We start from the raw sequence: 26373 nt of genomic DNA, 5'->3' as shown, positions 1-26373 counted from the left end.
CAGTTGTGTCCGATGCTTTGCGACCCCATGGACTGGAGCCTTACAGGCTCCTCTGTCCGTGGGATTCTAGCCTAGCCTATCCTAAATCTGGTTCTGTCCCCATCTCTTGCTCCTGTGTGCCTAGAATACAGTGAGGGTCATATGCTACTTATGGCTGCTGTCAGCTAGGTATGTGATGTTAGGCAAATTACCTTTTTCTTCTTTAGTTAGAAGAAAATTGCTTTACAATGTTGTGCTGGTTTCTGCCATACACAAACATGAATCAGTCATAGGTATACGTATGTCCCCTCCCTCTGGAACCTCCCTCCCACATCCCACCCCATCCCACCCCTCTAGGTTGTCACAGAACACCGGGTTTGAGCTCCACATCATACAGCAAATTCCGACTGGCTATCTATTTTGCATACGGTGACGTATATGTTTCCATGCTACTCTCTCAGTTCCTCCCACCCTTACACCGTTGTGTCCACAAGTCTGTTTTCTATGTCTGCATCTCTATCCCTGCCCCACAAATAGGTTCATCACTACTATCTTTCTAGATTCCATATATATGCAGGTAAATTACCTCTGATGCCAAACCTCAAACCTGCTTTCTTCCTTCCTCTTCATCATTCTACTACTACCTTACATTTCTTCAGTTTCCAAAGCACTCAAAAAATGCAGACACCAAGGCTCAGTTCAGTTCAGTCACTCAGTCATGTCCGACTCTTTGTGACTCCATTGACTGCAGCACGCCAGGCCTCCCTGTCCATCATCAACTCCCAGAGTTTACTCAAACTCATGTCCACTGAGTCGGTGATGCCCTCCAACCATCTCATTTTCTGTCATCTGCTTCTCTTCCTGCCTTCAATCTTTCCCAGCATCAGCGTCTTTTCAAATGAGTTAGTTCTTCGCATGAGGTGGCCAAAGTACTGGAGTTTCAGCTTTAACATCATTCTTCCAAAGAAATCCCAGGGCTCATCTCCTTCAGAATGGACTGGTTGGATCTCCTTGCAGTCCAAGGGACTCTCAAGAGTCTTCTCCAACACCACAGTTCAAAAGCATCAATTCTTCAGTGCTCAGCTTTCTCTATAGTCCAACTTTCACATCCACACATAACTACTGGAAAAATCAGAGCTTTGATAGACAGACCTTTGTTGGCAAAGTAATGTCTCTGCTTTTTAATATGATGTCTACTGCTGCTACTACTGCTAAGTTGCTTCAGTCGTGTCCGACTCTGTGAGACCCCACAGACGGCAGCCCACCAGACTTCCCCGTCCCTGGGATTCTCCAGGCAAGAACACTGGAGTGGCTTGCCATTTCCTTCTCCAATGCATGAAAGTAAAAAGTGAAAGGGAAGTCGCTCAGTCGTGTCCAATTCTAGTGACCCCATGGACTGTAGCCTACCAGGCTCCTCCGTCCATGGGATTTTCTAGGCAAAAGTACTGGAGTGGGGTGCCATTGCCTTCTCTGAATATGCTGTCTAGGTTGGTCATAACTTTCCTTCCAAGTAGCAAGCATCTTTTAATTTCATGGCTGCAATCACCATCTGCAATGATTTGGGAGCCCAAGAAAATAAAGTCTGTCACTGTTTCTACTGTTTCCCCATCTATTTGCCATGAAGTCATGGGACCGGATGCCCTGATCTTAGTTTTCTGAATGTTGGGTTTTAAGCCAACATTTTTACTCTCCTCTTTCACCTTCATCAGGAGGCTCTTTAGTTCTTCTTTGCTTTCTGCCCTAAGGCTGGTGTCATCTGCATATGTGAGGTTATTGATATTTCTCCCGGAAATCTTGATTCCAGCTTGTGTTTCATCCAGTCCAGCATTTCTCATGATACTCTGCATATAAGTTAAATAAGCAGGGTGACAATATACAGCCTTGACATACTCCTTTCCCGATTTGAAACCAAGTTCAGAGCAGAGGAATGACTTGCTCAAGTTTGTACAATCTATAAATACAAAAATGTTCAAAAGATGTTCAAAAGAATATGTGCATAGTAATAATGAAGGGTGTCATCAGGGAAAGGCAACCACTGCGAAGAGGCTTCATTTTGACATATTTTGTCAGTGTCCCAGTGTTCACCTGACTCATGCTAAGAAAGATCCCAAGTAACTGGCATATGCAACCAGAATGCCTAAGTATTCATTTGCAATATGAATTATTACTACTAGGGAGACTAGATTCTCATATTCCTGGCCATATCTCCACTGACAAGCTACATGAAAAGATGAATTATAATCAGAGGGTTGATTAGTGAGTCGGAATCATTACCAGATGAGTCAGTGAAATCACGTTCAGTGGTATCAGGTCTTTGTAATCTAATGAACCGTCTCCGCAATGAAAATAAACCTGCTACAGGAACTGGCCCTTAGAACTAGACAGGCTCTGCAGAATGCCCTCAATTACTCTCTCGAGCCTCTGTTCTCCTTGACATATCACTTCTTTAACAATGTTAATACCTTCCGGTGACACCTCTCTGCTTTGATCTACTGCATCTTGTTTAAAGTTTAATTATCAGGGAACAACCTATTTTCAGAGTCTTCAGGGGACACCTGTCACCTCCATGGACGGCCAACTGAGACCAGGTCCTTTGATTCTGAGTCTGAAAGGCTTTCAACTACACCTTGCTGCCTCACCATCAAACAGGATGATGCTATATCCTTCACAGGGTTGTTACAGGAGAAAAATGAAACAAATACAGAAATGCTTTTAAAGGACCCTGCAAATACAAGCTATTATCATTTGAAAAAACACAAATGGATCATTTTGCTATTCGTCAACTTTACCAAATAAAGTTGTAAATGAGACCAGAGCGCACTTGGAAGAATTTCCCAAAGGGAAATATTCTCAGTCAGCTAAAAGCTTGGGGGAACTCCTGCTTAACTATGGCTTTTATTTAAGCTCCCCAAGGCAATTACTTATTTCCAAAACAATGCTGATGCAAGAGATACAATGAAATGAGGTCAATGAGGGCAGATTCCTCCCCAGACGGGACTGGGAGAAGTCTAGGGTAATCAGTGCAGTATTAGTAATTAACTGATAAATTAGGAGTCAACTGGCTGGATTACATAGAGAACGTGGGGATCAGCCATACACACACACACACACACACCAGCTGATTTATGAGAGAGAAAAAGAAGGAAGAGGGGGAGAGAGAATGAAAATGAATGATAAAGCCCCAAGAAAGAGGTATGTGCAGCAAAGAAGTCCTGGATTTTAGCAAGCGTCAGAGGCAAAGAAAGAACCTGTTCCTCTCCTACCAGCCACAAGAAGCATCTCTCCCTGGGAAGAGGGGCCGATCATTTCCTCAGGAGATTGATTACACTCACACTGACCATTATGGATGTGAGAGTTGGACTGTGAAGAAGGCTGAGCGCCGAAGAATTGATGCTTTTGAACTGTGGTGTTGGAGAAGACTCTTGAGAGTCCCTTGGACTGCAAGGAGATCCAACCAGTCCATTCTAAAGGAGATCAGTCCTGGGTGTTCATTTGAAGGACTGATGTTGAAGCTGAAACTCCAATACTTTCGCCACCTGATGCAAAGAGATGACTCATTTGGAAAGACCCTGATGCTGGGAAAGTTTGAGGGCAGGAGGAGAAGGGGACAACAGTGGATGAGATGGTTGGATGGAATCACCGACTCAATGGATATAGGTTTGGGTAAACTCCCGGAGTTGGTGATGGACAGGGAGGCTTGGCGTGCTGTTCATGGGGTCGCAAAGAGTCGGACACAACTGAGCGACTGAACTGAACTGTACTGAAAGAAATCTGATAATGTCCAGACTTTAGTTCATAATACTCTTTCACTGTGGGTTCACTAATTTGAACAAATGTTCAATACTAATGTACAATGGTAAACAAGAGAATTGGTTGTGGAGTATATGAAAACACTCTTCACAATTATCGTGCAAATCTAAAACCTCTAAAGTAAACTGTTTAAAAAAAAAACCACACCAAATACTAGGTAATGAGATCCGGAAGATGACAGAATTAAACACTGAATGGGGGTGGCCATGAGAAATGGTTTGGAAGGAACACTGGCTCCCTAACTTCTACACCACAAGAACTGAACTGGACAAGATGAGGAAATGTTTTCCGGAAAGTCAAATTGGGAAGGCTCTTTAATGGTTGTTGCGAAAGCACTTCTTTTCTCAAACCAGAGCACTTGGACTCCTTTGCACCCTCCCCGCCCCCATGGATGTTCCCAACTGGCGCTTTGTGATGTCAGCAGTGTCAGGGCTACCATTGGCTGGAGAAATTTCTTGCTGACCAATCAAACGGACAGTTGTGGCTCATCATTGTCCTGCGACGGTATATATAGAGACGCCAGGCGCCTTGGTGGAGGCCACCGTTGCTACAACATGGCAGACCTAATTAAGGAAGTGAAGGAGGAGGAAACAGAAATCGAGATAGACGCTTTCAATCTGCAGCAACAAGCTTCAAGTGCTAACGAAAGGAAGAGAAAGAACACTGATCAGTCCGATGGCTTGGACAGTCAGAAGGTCAGATTACCCTACTCATGTTCTTCCTCTTCATCCCCCACCCAAGACTCGCCCTGCCGCAGCTTGCCTGGCACAAACCCCTCCTCAATGCACACCCGTTCTCTCAAAGTTCTTCCCATCCTCCTCCACTAATGTCTTTCTGGATGACTCTGTTTTCTTACCAGATACGAAAGCCCACGAGGAAGGTAAAATCAACCCTTCAGCGGAATCCGGGCCGGAAAAAGAAAGGGAAGAAGTCGGCGAATCCAGTCTTCTACCACCACCCGCAGAATAAAAAGAAGACTGAAAGTGGGCCAATGGCGGATGAAGAAACCCCAGAGGATTCTTCCAACACTTCTGACGATTCTGCAAGTAAGCCCCTGTGCCCACCTGGAGCCCAAGATGCTGAGCCATCTGCTGTAACTCCAGGAAAAGCAAAGGCAGAATAGTCGTTTGTGCAGACATCAAACATACAACGATGGTCCCCTCTGGACAGATCAAAGTATTCAGATGTTGACGATTAAAGTATCAACAAGCAGTAAAAAGATGTGTGTGCGTGTTTTTTTGATGATGGAGAGGGGAGAAAGGGAAGGGTCCGGTGTGTGAGGAGGGAGGGAGGAGGCGTCCTTTCAGTCTAGGGCCCAGACCAGCCAGTCCATACTTACCCAGACACTGGGACTGAGGACTGGGTGAAGACTGAGAACTGCAGACTGAAGATTGCTTCCTGAACTCTTCATCCCACTGGTGAGAAGGAAAAGGACTTGGTGTTTCTGTGTGTTTCAGAGGTCCCATCTAGGGAGAGGGGTGATGTAGGGGTGGTGGCTCTGTGCAATAATCAGATCCCACTTTTCAGGTGTGACAATTGAGTTTTTGCCCCTCATCAATTTCTGTTCCTCTTCTGGCCCACATTTGGGCAAGCTACTACAAACAACCAGGGAGTAAAGGAACGTGACATAGAAACAGATATGCCTAACCTTAACCACTGGAATTACTGCCTTGCCTACATTTCCCAGTGCCAAAACCTCCATTACCCCAAGTAGCCTCTAGTGCACGTGGAGAATCTAACTCAATGAGTAATAAAATTCAGCCCTTGCCCCTATACTCACCTTTAAAATATGAGACCCTATGGCCCTTTTCCCTTAGATGCAATCACACTTTTCACCTCAGTTGTTTTTTAAAAGATTCAATCTCAATGAAAGCAGGGTCTTCACAAATTGAAACCTGTTATAGGAAACCTACTGAGCAAGGTGTGATTATCCCAACTTCTGCTGCACTTAACAAATTTTACTTGATCTTAAAGCTGTAAAGCAAGAACAGGGCCTCAGTGTGAACTTGTACCCTTGGTGTCATGGCCCCACTCACTAGGGCTCCATGTATTTTGTTGATAATACTGCTTCCAACAAATAACTGGCAAATACTTTTCAGTCATAGCAAAACATTTGGCTAGCATGCTGTTTTCACTGCCTATCTCAACAACTTCTCGGCTACACTGAACCTTCACCTTCAAAGGGAAACGATACACCGTCACCTGTCTACTCAGTGGGGCCAGTGTCCACACCTGCCATCTCACACAGTCTTTGAAGGCAACATTTTCACCAGCTCTAACTTTTTCTAGGACACAATTAGGACCTCACACTGATGACATCATCCTTTGAGGAGATTCCTATGACACACAAACTACACTATCCCACCACTTCAGTTAAGCTCCTGAAAACTTTTTGGTAAATGCTGGACGGCAACACATCAAAAAGCTCATACACCACGATCAAGTTGGGTTTAATCCAGGGATGCAAGGATTCAATATATGGAAATCAATCAATGTGATACACCATAGTAACATATTGAAAGATAAAAACCATATGATAATCTCAATTGATGCAGAAAAAGCCTTTGACAAAATTCAGCACCTATTTATGATTAAAACTCTTCAAAAAATGGACATAGAAGGAACCTACCTCAACATAGTAAAGGCCATATATGATTGGCCTACAGCAAACATTAGTCTCAATGGTGAAAAACTGAAAGCATTCCCACTAAGATCAGGAACAAGACAAGGGCGTCCACTTTCACCACTACTATTCAACATAGTTCTGGAAGTCCTAGTGACAGCAATCAGCGAAGAAACAGAAATAAAAGGAATCCAGATCAGAAAAGAAGAAGTAAAGTTCTCACTGTTTGCAGATGACATGATACTGTACATAAAACACCCTAAAGATACTATCAGAAAATTACTGGAGCTAATCAGTGAATTTAGCAAAGTTGCAGGATACAAAATCAATACACAGAAATCACTTGCATTTCCATATACTAACAATGAAAAATCAGAGAGAGCAATTAAGGAATCAATCCCATTCACCACTGCAATGAAAAGAATTAAGTATATAGGAATAAACTTACCTAAGGAGATGAAAGAACTGTACACAGAAAATTATAAGACACTAATGAAAGAAACCAAACAGAAACAGATGGAGAGATATTCCATGTTCCTGGGATGGAAGAATCAATATTGTGAAAACGATTATACTACCAAATGTAATCCACACACTCAGTGCAATACCTATCAAATGACCAATGGCATTTTTCACAGAACTACAACAAAAATTTTCACAGTTCATATGGAAACACAAAAGACTCCAGATAGCCAAAGCAGTCTTAAAAAAGAACAAGGGAGCTGGAGGAACCAACCTTCCTGACTTCAGATAATACTACAAAGGTACAGTCATCAAGACAGAATGGTACTGGCACAAAAAAAAAAAAAAAAAAAACAAATATAGACCAAGGGAACAAGATAGAAAGCCCAGAAATAAATCCATGCACCTACAGGTACCTTATTTTTGACAAAGGAGGCAAGAATATACAATGGGGAAAAGATAGCCTCTTCAATAAGTGGTGCTGGGAAAACTGGACAGCTACATGCAAAAGAATGAAATTAGAACACTTCCTAACACCATACACAAAGATAAACTCAAAATGGATTAGAGACCTAACTGTAAGACCAGAAACTATAAAACTCTTAGAAGAGAACATAGGCAGAACACTTGTTGACATAAATCAAAGCAAGATCCTCTATGTCCCATTTCCTAGAGTAATGGAAACAAAAATCAAAGCAAACCAGTGGGACCTGATTAAACTTAGCATCTTTTGCACAGCAAAGGAAACGATAAGCAAGATGAAAAGACAGTCCTCAGAATGGGAGAAAATGACAGCAAATGAAACAACTGACAAAGGATTAATTTCCAAAATATACAAGCAGCTCATATAACTCAATATCAGGAAAACAAACAACCCAATCAAAAAGTGAGAAAAAGACCTAAACAGACATTTCTCGACAGAAGACATACAGATGACCAACAAACACCTGAAAAGATGCTCAACATCGCTCATTATTAGAGAAATGCAAGTCAAAGCCACAATGAGATATCACCTCATACCAGTCACAATGGCCATCCTCAAAGTCTGCAAACAATAAATGCTGGAGAGGGTGTGGAGAAAAGGGAAAGCTCCTGCACTGTTGGTCGGAATGAAAATTGATAACAGCCACTATGGAAGACGGTATGGAGATTCCTTAAGAAACTAGGAATAAAAGCACCACATGACCCAGCAATCCTACTCCTAGGCATATACCCTGAAGAAATCAAAATCGAAAGGGACACATGTATCCCATTGTTCACTGCAGCACTATTTACAACAGCTAGAACATGGAAGCAACCTAGATGTCCACTGACAGAAGAATGCATGAAGAAGTTGTGGACATATACATGGTGAAATATTACACAGCCATAAGAAGGAACGCATTTGAGTCAGTTCTAACGTGGTGGATGAACCTAGAACCTATTATATAGAGTGAAGTAAGTCAGAAAGAGAAAGAGAAATATCATATTTTAACGCATATATACAGAAACTAGAAAAATGGTACTGAAGAATTCATTTACAGGGCAGCAATGGAGAAACAGACTGGTTCCAAATAGGAAAAGGAGTACGTCAAGGCTGTGTATTGTCACCCTGCTTATGCTTATTTAACTTATATGCAGAGTACATCACGAGAAATGCTGGGCTGGAAGACGCACAAGCTGGAATCAAGATTGCTGGGAGAAATATCAATATCCTCAGATATGCAGATGACACCACCCTTATGGCAGAAAGTGAAGAGGAACTCAAAAGCCTCTTGATGAAAGTGAAAGAGGAGAGTGAAAAAGTAGGCTTAAAGCTCAATATTCAGAAAACGAAGATCATGCCATCTGGTCCCATCACTTCATGGGAAATAGATGGGGAAACAGTGGAAACAGTGGCAGACTTTATTTTGGGGGGCTCCAAAATCACTGCAGATGGTGATTGCAGCCATGAAATTAAAAGACGCTTACTCCTTGGAAGGAAATTTATGACCAACCTAGATAGCATACTCAAAAGCAGGGACATTACTTTGCCAACAAAGGTCCGTCTAGTCAAGGCCATGGTTTTTCCAGTGGTCGTGTATAGGTGTGAGAGTTGGACTGTGAAGAAAACTGAGCGCCAAAGAATTGATGCTCTTGAACTGTGGTGTTGGAGAAGACTATTGAGAGTCCCATGGACTGCAAGGAGATCCAACCGGTCCATTCTGAAAGAGATCAGTCCTGGGTGTTCTTTGAAAGGAATGATGCTAAAGCTGAAACTCCAGTACTTTGGCCACCTCATGCGAAGAGTTGACTCATTGGAAAAGACTCTGATGCTGGGAGGGATTGGGGGCAGGAGGAGAAGGGGATGACAGAGGATGGGATGGCTGGATGGCATCACTGACTCGATGGACGTGAGTTTGAGTGAACTCCAGGAGTTGGTGATGGACAGGGAGGCCTGGCGTGCTGCGATTCACGGGGTCGCAAAGAGTCGGACACGACTGAGTGACTGAACTGAACTGACCATTCTAAAAGCGACCTCCAATTATATTCATCACATTTCATTTCAAACTCTTCTTCTTTAACTTTCATGTGTCATTCTCCAAGTTGGAGGTGGGGGACATAAAAGGCTATGTTATTATAGGAGATGAAACATGCTTATCTTTCAAAAGGACATGTTTTCTGCTAGAAATATCTTTACTCCAAAAATGCTCACTTAAAAAAAAAATTCCCTTTGGCAGCAGAAAAAGCATAGGTAAATAAAGGTTAAGCTGGTCACTTGCTACACCCTTATACTACATGCCTATTGGTATGTTCAAAGGCATGTCCACAATTAGGCTGTCAGATATGACATCATAGCTACATATGATAATAGATTTTAAAGAGATGAAAACCAAACTTTAAAGGTCAACTAGGAAATACTCCCTTCCAATCTTTGAATCGTTATGTAAAAAGAAATGAGAACAGGAGGCTGTTTCTTCTAAAGAAAGATCCCAAGTCAAAACACACAGTACGGATAACCCCATGAAAGGAGTGGGAGTTAAGTCGTAAAAAGCAGGAAGGGCCAAGGTTATGCCAGAAAGTGCACATAGGGCAGGCTCTCAACAAAGGCAGTGTCTCCTCCGTCCATCCTAAGTGACTAGACTGCCATGTGGATGAGGGTTCCACTTCATTAGTGCTTTGACCCTTTCTCTGAATCTGATGACCTTTGAGCATCACCCCCACCATTTTGTGAATAATAGAGACTTATCCTCTACAGAGTTCTCCTGACTTGGCGCCTTTTAAAGCAAGCAGAGACAGCCCCTCTCTTCCAACAAGCACTCGAGGAGAATACAAGGAGCAGCCATTCTGCTGGGGGGAGGGGATGGTTAGGAGGTGGCGGGAGAGACAGCAAACGAACTAGTGTTGTATCTACCCTGGAAGCCCTTCCTCTAAGACACACAGGCCACCTAGCACTCACCAGGCTACTCTCAGGCACCACAGGATTACAACGAGATATTTGAGCAGCAAGACTGCCATTCATGCAGGTAACTGCACGCTTTTCTATGCCAAGGATACCTGCCAGACACACACACTTAGAGATTTAGCCTCTCTCTTAACTTTAACTCATGTTTGTGTCTCTCCTTATAAGCCAGGTGTCCTCTCAATATATAGAAGCTCAGTAACGATTTTCCCCACTTATTTTATCTGGATGCAGCACAGAGATAAGATCATTGCTTTGGAGTCAGGGAACACATGTATTCTAGTCATACTTCTGCTGTGGAAAAAGCTGTGTCTTTAGGCTAGTCTCTTCCCCTCTCTGGCCTCCATTCCCTAGCACCCTCACAATGGTGTGTTCTCACACTTCATTCAGCTCTCCTTTCAAATACTACTTCATTGGAAAGGCTTTTCTGACATCTCATCACCACCTACCTCACTCTTTTACTTGAGTCTGCCTTACCTTTACACCATAATAGCACTTGGCACAAATTTTCAATTGCCTTATTTACACATTTCCTTGTTTGCTGTCTCCTTGCCCTCCACCTCCTCACCTGCCAATAGAATTTGAGTTCTATTAAGGCAGAGATTTTTCTTTATCACTGCCTCCCTTCCACAGCTAGAGCCCTAGCTTCAGGGCACAGTGCCTATCACACAGTAGGTGCCAAAAGTATCTGTTGAATTAAAAATTAAAAGCATAGTAGATGCTCAATAAATGTGTATAGAGTGGGACAATTAAAGGAGTGAAATGGATGAATGCAAGGTCCTTCTCAAAGTAGAAAGTCTACAGACCATGGCATCTGCATGTCCTGATAAGAATTTGGTAGTCAAGCAGGCACCTCCACATCTGCTCCCAAGAGCCAGAGAGACAGCTCAGGCATTTGTCTCCCCTGGGTTCCTAGAGCTCAGAGCAGGGCTGTCCGGCATCTCTCCGAGCTGGACACCGGGGGGCAGTAGACCCACACTTGCTGCTTTCATCCAGCAGAGGGCCAGAGGCAGGGAGAATCCAAGTTCAGAAGAAATGGCAGGACTCCGGCGTTCAATTGGCATGTCAGGAACGGCGCCTAACTGCCCCCTGACGTGAGGAGCTGTAGACTGCAGGACAAAGGGTTCAGTAAAGACTTCATTCAAAATTGGTAACATGGAACTCAAACGTGAACAACAGACCCCAAAACCATCTGTTCTTGCCAAAGCCAGGACGGACTCCATGGCCAGCTGCCAGAAGCGTCCCGGGTTGCTCTATACACACTAGGAGAGGGAGCCACGTTTCCTTGTAACAAAAGCCCATTATGTAAAGGGCTGCCAAATGCAATCTTCTTTTTGATGTGTTCTCTTTAATTAGAGTAATGTAATAAAATGATAATGATAATCTTTTGGTTTACACTCATCCCGAGTTCCCCCTCACCCAGAAAAAAAGCCAACTCCTGGCATCAAAGTAAGCTGACATTACAAGCTGATTATTTGCCTCTCCAAGAAATTTATCATTGTGACTTGCTAAAAGTGCACTTTAATTAAAATACTGTACCCATTATAAACTGGGGCTTCTTTTTTTAAAGAGTATAATTAAATCCAAAAATTGAGCACTCGGCTACAATATTAAAGGTATGTATGAAAATATATATAAAGAAAACCTTATTACAGTTAATACGTATGGGCATATGTACATAATTTCTATTATGAAATTTAAGGCCTTAATGAAAATCGAAAACCATTCAATATGTGAATTTCGATTGTGATGTCATATTCTATTGGTTTTGAATTCTTAGCACCTATAATATACATATTTAATTTTAACCATTCCTTCCTGTGAAATAACAGGTTTGATGCTCTTAGTAAATATAGTCCAAGTCTTACGCCTAAACAGATTTTCTTCATATTTTCCCCCTAATTCACCAAACCCACAATATCCAAATTCTACTCCCTGGGTACATCCTTTTATGGACTCCAGTGTCACACACAACCCCTCAGGCCACCAACTGCAGTCTGCTCAAAATACTAACAACCTCTATATATTTGTGTGGCAAACCAATAATCTCTAGCTTCAGAACTACATCACTGCCTGGGACCTCTGAGAGGCTTCTGTATGGTGTTTCTTCTATAAACCTGCAGAGCCTCGCTGTAAGCGTTTGATGAATTAAGGTATTCATTTGGAACTAGATAAGCTTAGCAGGCTTGTCCCTACAAATTCCTATTAATAAAGTTGAGAGTGTTTCAACCCTCAGGAGGTAAAAAGAAAGAGCTGGTCCATCTTGGACTGTCGGAGGTGATCATTTTCAGACGGCCCCCTGATAGTGTCAGCAAACGTATCCCCTTTAGCATCATTTAAACCAAGCTAACATAGCAGACTTCCCCTCCATCTACATACGACACAGCAGAATGAAAGAAAAAAAATAAACAGCTCTAAACTTACATAAATAACTCCACAGAAAATTCAAAAAAGCAAAGCCTTTTCAAAAGCACTCCTTTTTCCTATGCACAAGATATGTGCAGAAAGCTGGTTCCACTTAGCGTTTTTACCCCAGCTGCCCTAGATTCACGGCACCTGGACAGGGCGTGGACACCAGTAAGCACTGCTTGGTGTCTGCTCCATTTTTAAACTTCTTATCATTTCTACAGAGGCTTTAGTTTTTAATCAAAAGAACAGGAAGTAAGCTGAAAGCAATAAAACACAGAACAGAGCAGGGCCTGTGAATTCCAGGGAAAAAACCTAAGTGCTTGAGAATGTCCCTAAGCACAAAGGAGGCCTCCTTTGTGTGAAAGTTACGAAGAAGGAGCTGGAGGAGCAGACAGCTAAATATAGCTTACCGAAAATACACAGAGTCTACACCCGGGTCAGTAACCTTTCTAGCCTTGAAGGCACCTAGGTTTGAGAGACAGGAGGAGTGTACCATTCCTGCTGCCTTATTTTTTCTACTCCTTCCTCCCAGTATTTCTCCAGCTTTCCCCATTTTTTCCCCTCCTCCTGCTTCCACTTATTGTCTGTTCCTTCTCAACCTTGTGGAAAAGGCCAAAACCAACTACCCTGAATTGGGGTTGGAAACCTGTCTCGACAGTGGCCTCAGGTATCTCGGAGCCTAAATATATCCGAGCGCAAAAGCATATCCACTGTAAATGTCCTTCCATAGGACAGAAGGTTGGCTACTAAGCAGCAGAAGATGCCACTGGCTTCCTAGTCTAGTTTAAGGAATATGTAAAAATTTGGTGACTAGCAAGTAGGCAAACAAGTTCTAAGAGGCAGAAACAATATCTTCGTACTTGCTCCAGTCGCACATTTTTGCATACCTCCATCTGAGTATATCACGATACACGGAAACTATTTATCTCTTAGTCTACCCCATTGGACTGTGAACCCTGAGAGGCTAGGGGCTCTGTCTCTCTCATCTTTGTGTCTCAGTATTTACCTCAGAGCCTGACACACAAAGGGGCATTCGATAACTATCTACCTGAATCCAGCTCTGTTTCAAGAGTCAACAGAACACTGCCTTCAGCCTAAAATCTGCCAACTGAAAATAAGCTAATGTGTGGATCATAGAATGTTTTTAAAACCTTAGTAGTTAAGACAGATATGATTATTCCAACCAGAAAACAACTGATATAATCAAAAGAAGCAAGGAACATTCAAAAAGTTGTTCTATTCCTCAGGAAAAATGTCCTTCAGAAACACTATCCTTTATCTGCCTGTCAGGAACCATGTTCTCCCCTTGTGGTAATTCACATAAAGTGGTCATAGCCATGAAAAACTACAAAGGAAGAGAGTCTGCTTATGCTTTGCTAGGATTAAATATTAAATAAATGGATAAGGGTCACACATGGTCCCAATTCCAAATTCATGTTGCAATGCCTGGTCAAGGTGGGGTGAGACAAGAGAAAATTTCCAGCTTCTATTCTGAACAACCTGGCTTTGGTCCGATAAGATAGATTGTCATGAAAACTATCCAGTGAAATGTAATTTTTCATTCAAATCTTCAAAAAGAAAAAAACAGTAAAACAACTTTACTATCTTGCTTATGTATCTAAATACTTATGGACCTAAAAATCTGTTTTAAAAAGGTTATATTACAAGTAATATAAATTATCTTGAAGCTTTTGAAAAACACATTATGTGCTAGAATACTATTCTACTTCTTGTGCTGCTATGATATGAAAAATGGTGGGTCAACCCTCTCATAAGGATCTCAAATAAACAATTATCATCTATATTGTACATGGGGTTAAGTACATTCCATGGAGCCAAAGTCCTCAGGGACATAGACTAGAGCCATTTCCTAATAGTTTAATATTTCAGTAATTTATATTTTTACTTTTAACTTAGAAGGCAATGTGAAACATTTCAACACGATCAAGAAACTCATTTCTGAATGCTAAAGTATAAGCACAAAATCAACCCTAAGCTGATAGTTTTTTAAGTATGAGTTTTAAAATAGCACTTTCCACCATATATGACAAATCCTTAAATGTGCCTGAAGACAAATGTACTGACAAGTTAGACATTTGCCATAGTAATACCAAGAAAGGGGTGCACTGGGAGGAAACAAATGGTTTTCAGTGAAAACATGATAATTAGGAACTGGCTATACCTTATCTAAGATTCAAAACAGAAACTACTTAGAAGGAAGCCTACTTAAATTCTGGAACATTCTCTATTCCTATAGATCAGTTCAGTGCTTATTTAGATGAGGTTTCTCTAATATCCACTGCTTCAATTACTTGAGTAGCCACCAGTCAAATTAGGATTTCTGAGGACACTTTTTTTTTCAAATGACCCAAAGCTTAAGTGGTACAATTTATAAACTGTCAGAGATAACTTTTTCTTTTTTTGTTCAAGAAACCATAACGCTGTCTGCTTTGCCCTCACAGTTAACCTAACTAAATCTCATCACTACTACTTGTGAGTGACCACAGACAAGCCCAGTCCTACCTTGTCTCAGGATAATCTCTGAAACCAGGGAAGCTCGTAGAAAGCCCAAGGCTCAGCATCAAGTCTCCCTGGGCTTCTAGTCCTGCTCTGACATTTTACTCCAGTTGCAGTAAGGGAGCCTTTAGTAACTCAATGAGATTTATATGCCTCGGTCAGTTCCGGGAATCCTGCGCCTGTCCTTGACACTCTATCTTGCCTGACTCAGTTCTTGTCTTGATTTCCTGGCTAGAACTCTAGTTCTTCTGGATTCCCTTGCTGCTGCTCCTTATGGTTCTGGCCTTAGAGCCAAGGATTAAAAATCCATGTTCTTAACTAGAGTCAGATGGGCTCAGCTGAAATCAGATCTCCCAATTGGGCACAGGTCTATCTCCCTTCCTAGACTCTGCACTCAAGAACAAAGACCTTACTATATTCATCTTTATTCCATAGAACTGAACACAAGGCGCAGCATACAGAAAGCCTGCTGCTGCTGCTGCTATTAAGTCGCTTCAGTCGTGTCCGACTCTGTGCGACCCCATAGACAGCAGCCCACCAGGCTCCCCCATCCCTGGGATTCTCTAGGCAAGAACACTGGAGTGGGTTGCCATTTCCTTCTCCAATGCATGAAAGTGAAAAGTGAAAGTGAAGTCGCTCAGTCGTGTCCGACTCCTAGCGACCCCATGGACTGCAGCCTACCAGGCTCCTCCGTCCATGGGATTTTCCAGGCAAGAGTACTAGAGTGGGGTGCCGTTGCCTTCACCAGTAGAAAGCCTAGAGAGAGCTGAATCAGTAGACCTCGACCATATTTATCATTTACTTCCATGTTTACTTGAACTGATGTTATCCTCATAAAGCTAAGCTTCTGAAATTTTCTCTGATCACCACCCCCATGTTCCCGAGTTTCTTTAAAGGCTTAGGGACAAGTTTCTTAGATTTTGCATCTAAAATTTACATAAATAATTGTTAGATCTTAGTTCTGTTCTTCTTGTCTTCTCTCAAACCTCTCAATGTTATTAAGAAAAAAATTCCTACTCCTTGAAAAAAAATTGTAAGAAATTTCCTGATATCTCATGTTTACAAATCTTTTCTCAATAGACTAAGTTTGTCAAAACATCAAGAAATTTTTATAATGCCTCTTTAGCACAGGTGAAGAAAGGTCAACTTCAAATTCAGCTGGAGCTCAGTAACACATTAAGGTGGTACACTTCATTTTATATTTAACTGGCAAAAATAACAGAGCAAACCGGCTTTCCTTCACTGAAAGATCAGATTGCTAATAATTAAAAGAGGTGCTGGTCAGACAGATGGTGCAATGATGGTGTTCACAAGAGAGGAGATCCTGGTCTATGTGTCTTCAGATCTGCTGGCCCATTGATGCTGGCAAGAGAAGAAGGAGTAGGGCTCAGTCCTCCAACAGCCAGTACCAAGGCTCTTAGATATCGAGGACAGGCATTTGAACCCCATGGGACAGGATGAACGTGCTTATTTTCAGGAACTTCTCTGAGCCATCCAGCTTGTTTATTTACCTCTCCTGAATAGAACACCAACACTATCACACTGCCTGCGCTTTGTACGTGGAACAATCTGCAATAATGAGTTTTGTAAACAGCTAAGTTCAACTGTTGCTGTTGTTCCTGTTTTTGCCCTAACTAAACATATTTATATTATACACACACATATAAATATATATACACACACACTTTTTTTGACCGAATGGCATGTGGGATCTTAGGATTAGTGTTAGGCATGTGGGATCTTAGTTCCCTGATCAGGGATCAAACCTAAACCCCTTAGAGTGGAAGCGCAGAGTGCTAATCACTAGACCACCAGGGAAGTCCCAATAAACACTTTATATTTTTTTAAAAGGCCAAAAACAAACAAAAAATGACCTAAAAATGCATTCCTTTGAACACTACCCTTTGTCTGCTACCTTCTTTTAGAAAGAAAATTGTCCTTGGAAGTGAGAGCCATTAGGTCCTCTAAACTTAGGTAGAAATTAGTATAATCTGGTGCTTCCTTCACTGGGACAGAGCTGGGGTGGCATATAGAAGATGAAAGTGTGCAAAAAAGGGTGGTGGATGTTTTTATTTCATCTCAGGCCAACACTTGTTAAAGCAGGACATGGTACAAGCAGATCTGCTGCTGCTACTGCTAAGTCACTTCAGTCGTGTCCGACTCTGTGCAACCCTATAGACGGCAGCCCACCAGGCTCCCCCGTCCCTGGGATTCTCCAGGCAAGAACACTGGAGTGTGGGTGGGCCATTGCCTTCATCAACAAGCAGATCAGTATTCATAATTTGTGGGTCCCAGTGCAAACAAGGCTTCCCCGGTGGCTCAGTCAGTAAAAAAAAAAAATCTGCGTGCAATGCAGGAGACCACCTGCAGCATAGGAGACCTGGGCTTGATCCCTGGGTTGGGAAGATCTCCTGGAGAAGGAAATGGCAACCCACTCCAGTCTTGCCTGGAAAATGCCATGGACAGAGTAGTCTGGCGGGCTACAGCCCAATGGGTCTCAAGAGTTGGACACGACTTAGTGACTAAACCACAATAGTGCAAACAAAAATCCAGGGCATCTTTTTGTTTAAAAAATTGAGAATTGCAAGTGGACAACATTTAACCAAGTGCTATGCCCTAAGCACAGGGCTCCGTATGATTGTGCATGCATGAGAGCTAAGTCACTTCAGTTGTGTCCAATTCTTTTTGACCCCATGGACTATAGCCCACCAGGCTTCTCTGTCCATGGGATTCTCCAGGCAAGAATACTGGAATGGATAGCCATTCCCTTCTCCAGGGGATCTTCCCAGGGATCCCACCCAGGGATCGAACCCAGGTCTCCCACATTGCAGGAAGATTCTCTACCAGCTGAGCCACCAGGGAAGCCTCAAAGGAAAAAGGATAGGCTCCACTTTTCCCAGGGTGACCTGATGGGTCAGTGTGTCAACCCAAGTGAACGTGAATAACTTTACAGAGAGGTCTCTGCTCTCTTATCAGTTTGCTGGGAGCCACCCAGAACTGGCAGCACCCTTCTGAACAGAGCTGATCAACTAACCTTGCATTTTCTTTGACCCATGATACCTCTAATCCCTTCTTTCATTGGCCTCCCAAAGATTGACTGCCTTGGGGAAATTGAGTTTGTACAAAAAAAGTAACAGACAAAATAAGAAAAAAAAGAGTCAAATTCAATAATTGGAATAGGTAAAAATAATTATGTCGCCCTATGATTAGATGGCTGTTTTGGCTTCAAATGACCACCTCTACCATCTGAGACGGCTTTCCTGGTGACTCAGCTGGTAAAGAATCTGCCTGCCATGTGGGAGACTTGGATTCGATCCCTGGGTTGGGACGATCCCCTGGTGAAGGGAACGGCTATCCACTCCAGTATTCTGCCCTGGAGAATTCCATGGACTGTATAGTCCATGAGATCACAAATAGCTGGACACAACTGAGAGACTTTCACTTCACTTCACCATCTGAGAATTCCCCAGAACCAAAGAACTTACTCAATGTTCCACAGAAATGTTCATCTTCTCAACGCAGAAAACATTTTATAAATACATAGACCAGCCCAGATATTACAGATAATACATCAGGGTGTTTAGATTTCTGGGGACTTGAGCAAAGAATTCCAGGTTCCACACTCAATCTGAGTTCATCCACTGTATTATAAAACTCAAGCATGCAGAACTCTGAGATACTGGTTATTATGGTATCTGTCAACCTAGCCTTTGGGGGTTCATTTTGTCCTGAAATCTCTTTAGGTGGTCATTTATCTAAACAAGAAAACAAAAGAAAAAAGCACATGTGAGTGGTTTTCCAAATAATAGAGTAGGATGCATATTTAAAAAGCAAAAGCAAAAAAAAAAAAAATGTTCTAGTGTATTGTGGAAAGATTGTAGAAAGAACCATTGGAGCTATGTACAGTAGGAAGTTCCAGGGTGGTGTCATCTGCATATCTGAGATTATTGATATTTCTCCCAGCAATCTTGATTCCAGCTTGTGCTTCATCCAGCCTGGCATTTTGCATGATGTACTCTGCCTAGAAGTTAAATAAGTAGGGTTACGGTATACAGCCTTGACGTGCTCCTTTCCCAATTTTGAGCCAGTCCATTATTCCATGTCCAGTTCTAACTGTTGCTTCTTGACCTGCATACAGATTGCTCAGGAGGCAGGTAAGGTGGTCTGGTATTCCCATCTCTTGAATAAGTTTCCACAGTTTGTTGTGATCCACACAGTCAAAGGCTTTAGTGTAGTCAGTGAAGCAGAAGTAGATGTTTTTCTGGAATTCTCTTGCTTTATCTGTGATGCAACAGATCTTGGCAATTTGATCTCTGGTTCCTCTGACTTTTCTAAATCCAGCTTGTACATGTGGAAGTTCTTGGTTCATGTGGAGAATTTTGAGCATTACTTTGCAAGCATGTGAAATGAGTGCAATTGTGCGGTAGTTGGAACATTCTTTGACATTGCCTTTCTCTGGGACTGGAATGAAAACTGACCTTTTCCAGTCCCGTGGCCACTGCTGAATTTTCCAAATTTGCTGGTATATTGAGTATAGAACTTTCACAGCATCATCTTTTAGGATTTGAACTATCTCAGCTGGAATTCCATCACTTCCACTAGCTTTATTCATAGTGATGCTTCCTAAGGCCCACTTGACTTTGCACTTCAGGATGTCTGGCTCTAGATGAGTGATCACATCATCATGGTTATCTTGGGTCATTAAGATCTTTTTTGTATAGGTCTTCTGTGTATTCTTGCCACCTGTTCTTAATATCTTCTGCTTCTGTTAGGTCTATACTGTTTCTGTCTTATTGTGTACATTTTTGCATGAAATGTTCTAATCTCTAATTTTCTTGAAGAGATCTCTAATCTTTCCCATTCTACTGTTTTCCTCTATTTCTTTGCATTGATCACTTAGGAAGGCTTGGAATTTAACTAAATTAAAAAGCATCATTAAAGACCACCAATGTTTGAGAGAATTCCCAAACTGAACTGGACTCTACTTCTCTCCCTATGGGAAGGCTTAAACGGCCAATTAATGGGAGAAGTAAGCCTTTTGTTTAAGCACATCTATGAGCTGGACTGTGAAGAAGGCTGAGCGCCGAAGAGTTGATGCTTTTAAACTGTGGTGTTGGAGAAGACTCTTGAGAGTCCCTTGGACTGCAAGGAGATCCAACCAGTCCATTCTGAAGGAGATCAGCCCTGGGATTTCTTTGGAAGGAATGATGCTAAAGCTGAAACTCCAGTACTTTGGCCACCTCATGCGAAGAGTTGACTCATTGGAAAAGACTCTGATGCTGGGAGGGATTGGGGGCAGGAGGAGAAGGGGACGACAGAGGATGAGATGGCTGGATGGCATCACTGACTCGATGGACGTGCGTGTGAGTGAACTCTGGGAGTCGGTGATGGACAGGGAGGCCTGGCGTGCTGCAATTCATGGGGTCGCAAAGAGTCGGACACAACTGAGCGACTGATCTGATCTGATCTGATGTGCTGATTTCAAATAGTCTAAGCTGCAATGACGCCATCACTGCTTCCATCTGAAGTCTACTCGTGTATGACATCTTCCCTTACAAGCAACTAATTGAATAATCAAGAATCTCCCCAGTAAATGAACTAGGAGATCTGAGCACTAGTAATCAAGGTTAGTAGAAACAGCAGGATTGATCAATGACTTCTGAAACTTTCTTGTAAGGAATATCTCACAAGAAAAAAAAATGTGGCAACAGAGTTCACTGAGGGGGTTCCTTTTAATTCAAAGAGAAATGTGACCACCAAGAGCTTTTCATCTGAAGCAGCCATAGAAATTAGATAGATAGGTGGTCCCAGTCTTTAACTAGCCCATGCAGAGATGGTCTTTGAAATACATTTTCTACTTTTTGTCAGGTTCAATTGAAAGTATTCTAAGCAATGGAGTTGTAGCTTGCTTCCTTTCTACATTGGAAAATGGAGGTTCATAAGTCTAATTTTTCATAAAAATACGCTTGGTAAAGTGTGCTTATGCATGCATCTTTCTGCTTAAGAATCCAGTAAATCCACATAAAGGCTAGTACAATTTTAAAAAACCATGCAGGAGAAAGCACTTCTTTTTCTCTAAGGAAAGAAACAGCTACTGTGTTTTTAAAAAACTGACAGCAAAACTGGCATGACCTTAAGAAATACTAATCTTGGGTAGCTTCAACTAAATCTCAGTTATCTCTTCAAGTCTTCATTTCAAGGGATTTTAATTAAAAGGTCAAGAACACTAAAATACAACACAACATGTATTAGCACATCTTGGTTAAACAAAGAACACTTACAGATACATTTTGTCAAGGCTGTAAAGACTCTTTATACCTCAGGCACTCAGATGAACTTCACTAATAGGTCTCTTAAGCTTTGGTTTTTTATGTTTTGTCTCCAGGAAGTCTGCATTCTAAGTTTAATTGCACGTGAATGAATTAACCATCCAGAGGGGAGTGAGTGAGTGTGTGTGTGTGTGTGTGTGTGTGTGTGTGTGTGTGTGTCTATCTGTATGTGTGTGTATGTGTTCAAAGATAGTGACAGAATACAATGAAGAAACATAAACGGGCCTAGAGGGGAAAAAAAGCCCTTGCTGACATCTCCATTTCTGATAACCATTGGTAACACACTTAATTATAAACTCTAACACTCTTAATCATAAACACCAAGCCTTATAACCCCTTCCAATGTGAGACTCAATACAAATAGAACAATAAGATGAATGATTAAACTTTCTGAAGGTCTGGATAGAAGCAGCATTTCATAGAACCATGTATTCTATATCTGAAGTACGATATATAAAATAAGCACATTGTTAAGCACAATAGGTCTCCATCATCTAGGGAGAGCTCTAGGAACTCTACTTTTTATATACATTCACATGCACACCCTCAACAACTCATGAAAATAGTAACTGATGAGAACCTACTGTATAGCTCAATGCTCTGTGGCAACGTGAATGGGCAGGAAATCCAAAAGAGATGGTTATAGGTATATGTATGGCTGATTCATTTTGTTGTGCAGTACAAACTGACACAACATTATTAAGCAATTATACTCCAAGAAAAAGTAATTTGAAAAGATAAAAAGTTAATGGTATTTAAGAAGCAGGTGTTATATTCAAAACAACATAATAAATTCAAAGCCAAATCTGTGACTGAGTCTAGCCTGTAAACAGTCTTATATGAACTGTGTGGTTATTAAGAATGTGCTTAATAATTTTCCTCCTATGGGCAAATTATTAATCATGATGATCCCCTGCCTGCATATCTGCAAAGCTGTTTCAAAGCCCATGCATCCATATCTTCTTCTCAATTCCTCCTTGTCTTCTTCAATCCACAGGAAGGCTGAATGGCAAGGGCTCTGGACTGAGATAAATCTAAAACCTTGGTTTCCAGTCTGGAAAATGGTAGTATTAAACCTCCCTACCCTCTCTATCTCACAGGCCTATTGTGAAAAGCAGATAACACGCATAAAACTGTTCTAAAAAACATCCCTCCAAATATGCAACAACAATACTTTATCAATAAAAACAATCTACATATTACATGCTAGTGATTGATCAAGCATGCAAAATGTTTTCCAAGTTTCTTATCTAATGAAAGATCCTGCCAGAGACTAGGGACCAGTCCAGCTCCACTGGGAAACATCTGTTTAGATGAGCAGAAGGAGAGAATGAGCAGAAAACTTGGAGATGTGTGAAAGATGCAAGGTCACAAGAGAAGAAATTCAAAAGTAAAATATGACTCCAGCAGGATGCAGCCGAGACAAAATACTAGGCTAAGTTGATAACCAAAGTAGATATAACTTGTTTTAATTCCATAACCAAGAATTTAGACCAACTGAAATTTCCAGGTTCCCTACCATGGTCCAAAAGATCCCATTCTGGGCTTCTAGGTCACCTGAGAAGACAACTCCCCTTCTGACCCTTTGGCGCCTAAAATAGAGACTGCTCCCTCCATCCTTCAATTTGACTGGTCTGGCCTTAAACGTGCCCAAAGGGAAAAGCATTCTTCTCTCCCCAGGCATAGTCAAATGGGAAAAATCCTTGATGGTTCCATCTGTTTCAAATGAGAAACAGATCTGATTCGAGAAGCCTAGAGTGTCCAGGGCTTACAGTTAGATCTGGAGACAATGCTTGGAGGGGAAAAATCCAATATTCAACCTCAAAAATGGCCTGGTATCTATACTTGATTCAGGTTAATTTGAACCACAACTATCATCAGAATGGCCTGGGGAGCTTGTTAAACAAAAGGGAAAACAAAAATGACCACCACAACAAACAGAGACCCCATATAAATACCTCCAAGTGCAAGGCCAAAGAATCTGTACTTTTAACTAGTTTCAAAACATCTGTACCAACCCATCGCATCCTCAGGTATCAACTTGGCTCTCTTCTGAGGATGCTCCTGTCTCTCTCCAGTCCTGACCTTTCTCTTGAGCTCCAGATAAGCCCTCTGGGTATCTGAGGGGCACCTCCAATGCACTAAGGCCCAAATACTGAATCTGTTTCTTTTCCTCTCCAACTTGTTCCTTCTTTCAGTCTCATTTCAGGTTGCTTTTAACATGAAAAACAGACAAGTGCCAAGATCAGTTGCACTTCTATGAACTAGAATTCTAGCTGGCTTGCAATCTTATACCTTGCTGTTGTTTAGTCGCTAAGTCATGTCCAACTCTCTGTGACCCTCTGGACTATAGCTCACCAGGCGGATCTGTCCATGGGATTTCCCAGGCAAGAATACCGGAGTGGGTTGTCATTTCCTTCTCCAGGGGATCTTCCCAACCCAGGGATCGAACCCGCCTCTCCTGCATTGGCAGGTGGATTTTTTACCACTGAGTCACCTGGCAAGCCCAACCTTATACCTTAATATTCCTTTAAAACTCTGTTTTTAACTGATAATTTAAAAACTTGGAACAAACTTTTACCATCCTTTATTTGCCAGTTTTCTTGGGGGCCACATACATTTTTTTCAAGGAATGGACTCTAGGAAACACTCTATTTACAAAAATCAACTAGGCTTATTATATTATTTGTATGCAGACGTGGAATATCACCATTATTTATCAAATTGGGTCCTTTTAAAATAGGCCTTAATTGAAGTATCAGTTAAGTATCAGAAGAGGCAAGTTCCATCATCGGCTTTTCAGAGAGATTGTTTATCCACCAGATTACACAAAAGCAAGCACATGGAGGTTAAAATTGGCCCTGGAGTTGTGCTGAGTATATGAGAATAGAACTTAAGCTGTAGCCTTTGTTAGAATTCTCTGATCTATCATTTGGTCTTGACAACCAAAGGGGAATATAAAGAGGACAAATATTAGACACAGAAAGCTGTGGTAGTGTCACAAACTGGGTCATCTACACAGCTTCATCTTGATCCTCCCCTCACCTCTCCAACTATCCCTCACCCCCCATCTAATACTAGGAAGAAAATAAAAGTGGGTGCCTTGTCTGGAACTCCCTTTCCGATAATGCCTCAAGGAAGAATTTAACTGGTGAAAGGGAAGAGACACAGTCTAGGATTTGGAGATAGTGAAATATAAGGTCAAGTTCTAGACCAAAGTTAGAGCTGGATGTAAGACAGCTTATCTTTGAATGTGATCATCAGTGAACTCTGTCTCACCATTCACAATTCCACATACTCAATTACAACACAAGAGTGATGGTACATTAGAAAGAGCCCAAGCTTTGGAGTCAGCCAAACCTAGGTTGGGATCCCAGCTTTGCTAACTGATTGTGCATGACTTTGAGCAAATTCCTTAACCTCTCTGAGAGTTAGTGTCTTCCATTATAAAGACAGGATACTAACAGTGTTAATAATACCTTCTATGTTTGTTGAGAGGAGTTAATGAGAAATCACATAGAAAGTACATGGCACATAGCAGGCCCTGTGTAAATGCTAGCTTTTATCCCTATTATCATCATTATTAGATACCTTGAGGAATTACTCTACATATCTATTTGAAAATTATATTATCTGAAACTATTAGGTTTGTTGTTGTTTAGTCTCTAAGTTGTCTCCAACGCTTTTGTGACCCCATTGACTATAGCCCGCCAGGCTCCTCCGCGCATGGGATTCCCAGGCAAGAATACTGGAGTGGGTTGCCATTTCCTTCTCCAGCAGACCTTCCTGACCCAGGGATTGACCTCGTGTCTCCTGCATCTCTTGCATTGGCAGGTAGGTTCTTTACCACTGAGTCACCAGGGGTTGAATCGTACTAAACTGCCATTTTTTTCAGTTTAAAAAAGTCAAGTATCAGCAATTTTATGTCTTGCAGGCTAAACTTTGAAGAAGTATATCCTGGGAAAGGCATACACTGTGTTTCATATCTGGTTATATCTGGCAAATGCACAACCTCTAAGGAATGAATGACTATGTAGTAGAAGGATGAATATATGGTACTTAGTGCAGAACAGAGAGAAAGTAACTCTGTTAATAATACTAGCCAAGTACTGAAGGCCAAACCACTGCAATGCCATTGGCAGGACTTGGCTACACTACTATGAAGTAATCATGAAAGGGCCCTGAGAATAGGGAGGAGACCATGTCTACATAAAACAAATTAAACATAAGCCCAGCCCCAAAGAGTTGTTCCCTGCAAGAAAGGCAGAGAGCTTAATGAAAAACATGCCCTCAAGACAAGGAGAAATTTAACACACTCTGCCTTTCCTTCTTAGTCTCAAATGACAGTTTAATTTTTCAAAGTAATCCATATGTGTTGGGGAAAGAAAATGGGAGAAGGGTCGTCCAATCCCAAAATACAAATCAAAGCTTAGAATGCTTCGTAAATAAAAAATTACAGACTTTTGGATATAAAAAATTGAATATAAGAACACGCAGGTCAGTGGGGAAATATGCCTGGTCCTTATATGCTATAACATTAGGAAATAAAAAAACCCAGAATCTTTTATGTTTGGAAGCAGTATAATATAGTGAAAAGAGACTGGGGCTTTGGAGGCAGAGAAATCTGTATTCAAATTCTGGTTCTACCACTTACTAGCTATAAGATGACAGAAAAGACTCCATTAACAGGATTGTGGTGAGAATTAAATGAGATAATATATGTAAAGTACCAGTCACACAATTACTATTATAAAACCAGGAAACAACCAAATACCTGTTCTAAGTTTGCAAATTTATAATACCAGCACCTACAGTTTTGACTA

The 26373-nt window shown here is 41.6% G+C and overlaps 2 protein-coding genes across 2 annotated transcripts in view; one reads left to right on the top strand and one right to left on the bottom strand.

Moving 5' to 3' along the window:
- GPC3 (glypican 3) overlaps positions 1–26373 on the bottom strand; it is a 463539-nt gene that overhangs the window by 260117 nt on the left and 177049 nt on the right. The gene's annotated exons all lie outside the window — the stretch shown is intronic.
- Positions 4260–5008, top strand: LOC113887194. Its single transcript, XM_027534192.1, has 2 exons — positions 4260–4484; positions 4649–5008. The coding sequence occupies exons 1-2, from the start codon at positions 4344–4346 to the stop codon at positions 4910–4912; spliced, it is 405 nt and encodes a 134-aa protein (XP_027389993.1). The 5' UTR covers positions 4260–4343; the 3' UTR covers positions 4913–5008.

The sequence above is a fragment of the Bos indicus x Bos taurus genome, chromosome X, assembly GCF_003369695.1.
Source record: "Bos indicus x Bos taurus breed Angus x Brahman F1 hybrid chromosome X, Bos_hybrid_MaternalHap_v2.0, whole genome shotgun sequence".
Classification (NCBI taxonomy): Eukaryota; Metazoa; Chordata; class Mammalia; order Artiodactyla; family Bovidae; genus Bos; species Bos indicus x Bos taurus.
The sequence above is the reverse complement of the archived record's forward strand: the minus strand, read 5'-3'. Positions and strand labels throughout refer to the sequence as shown.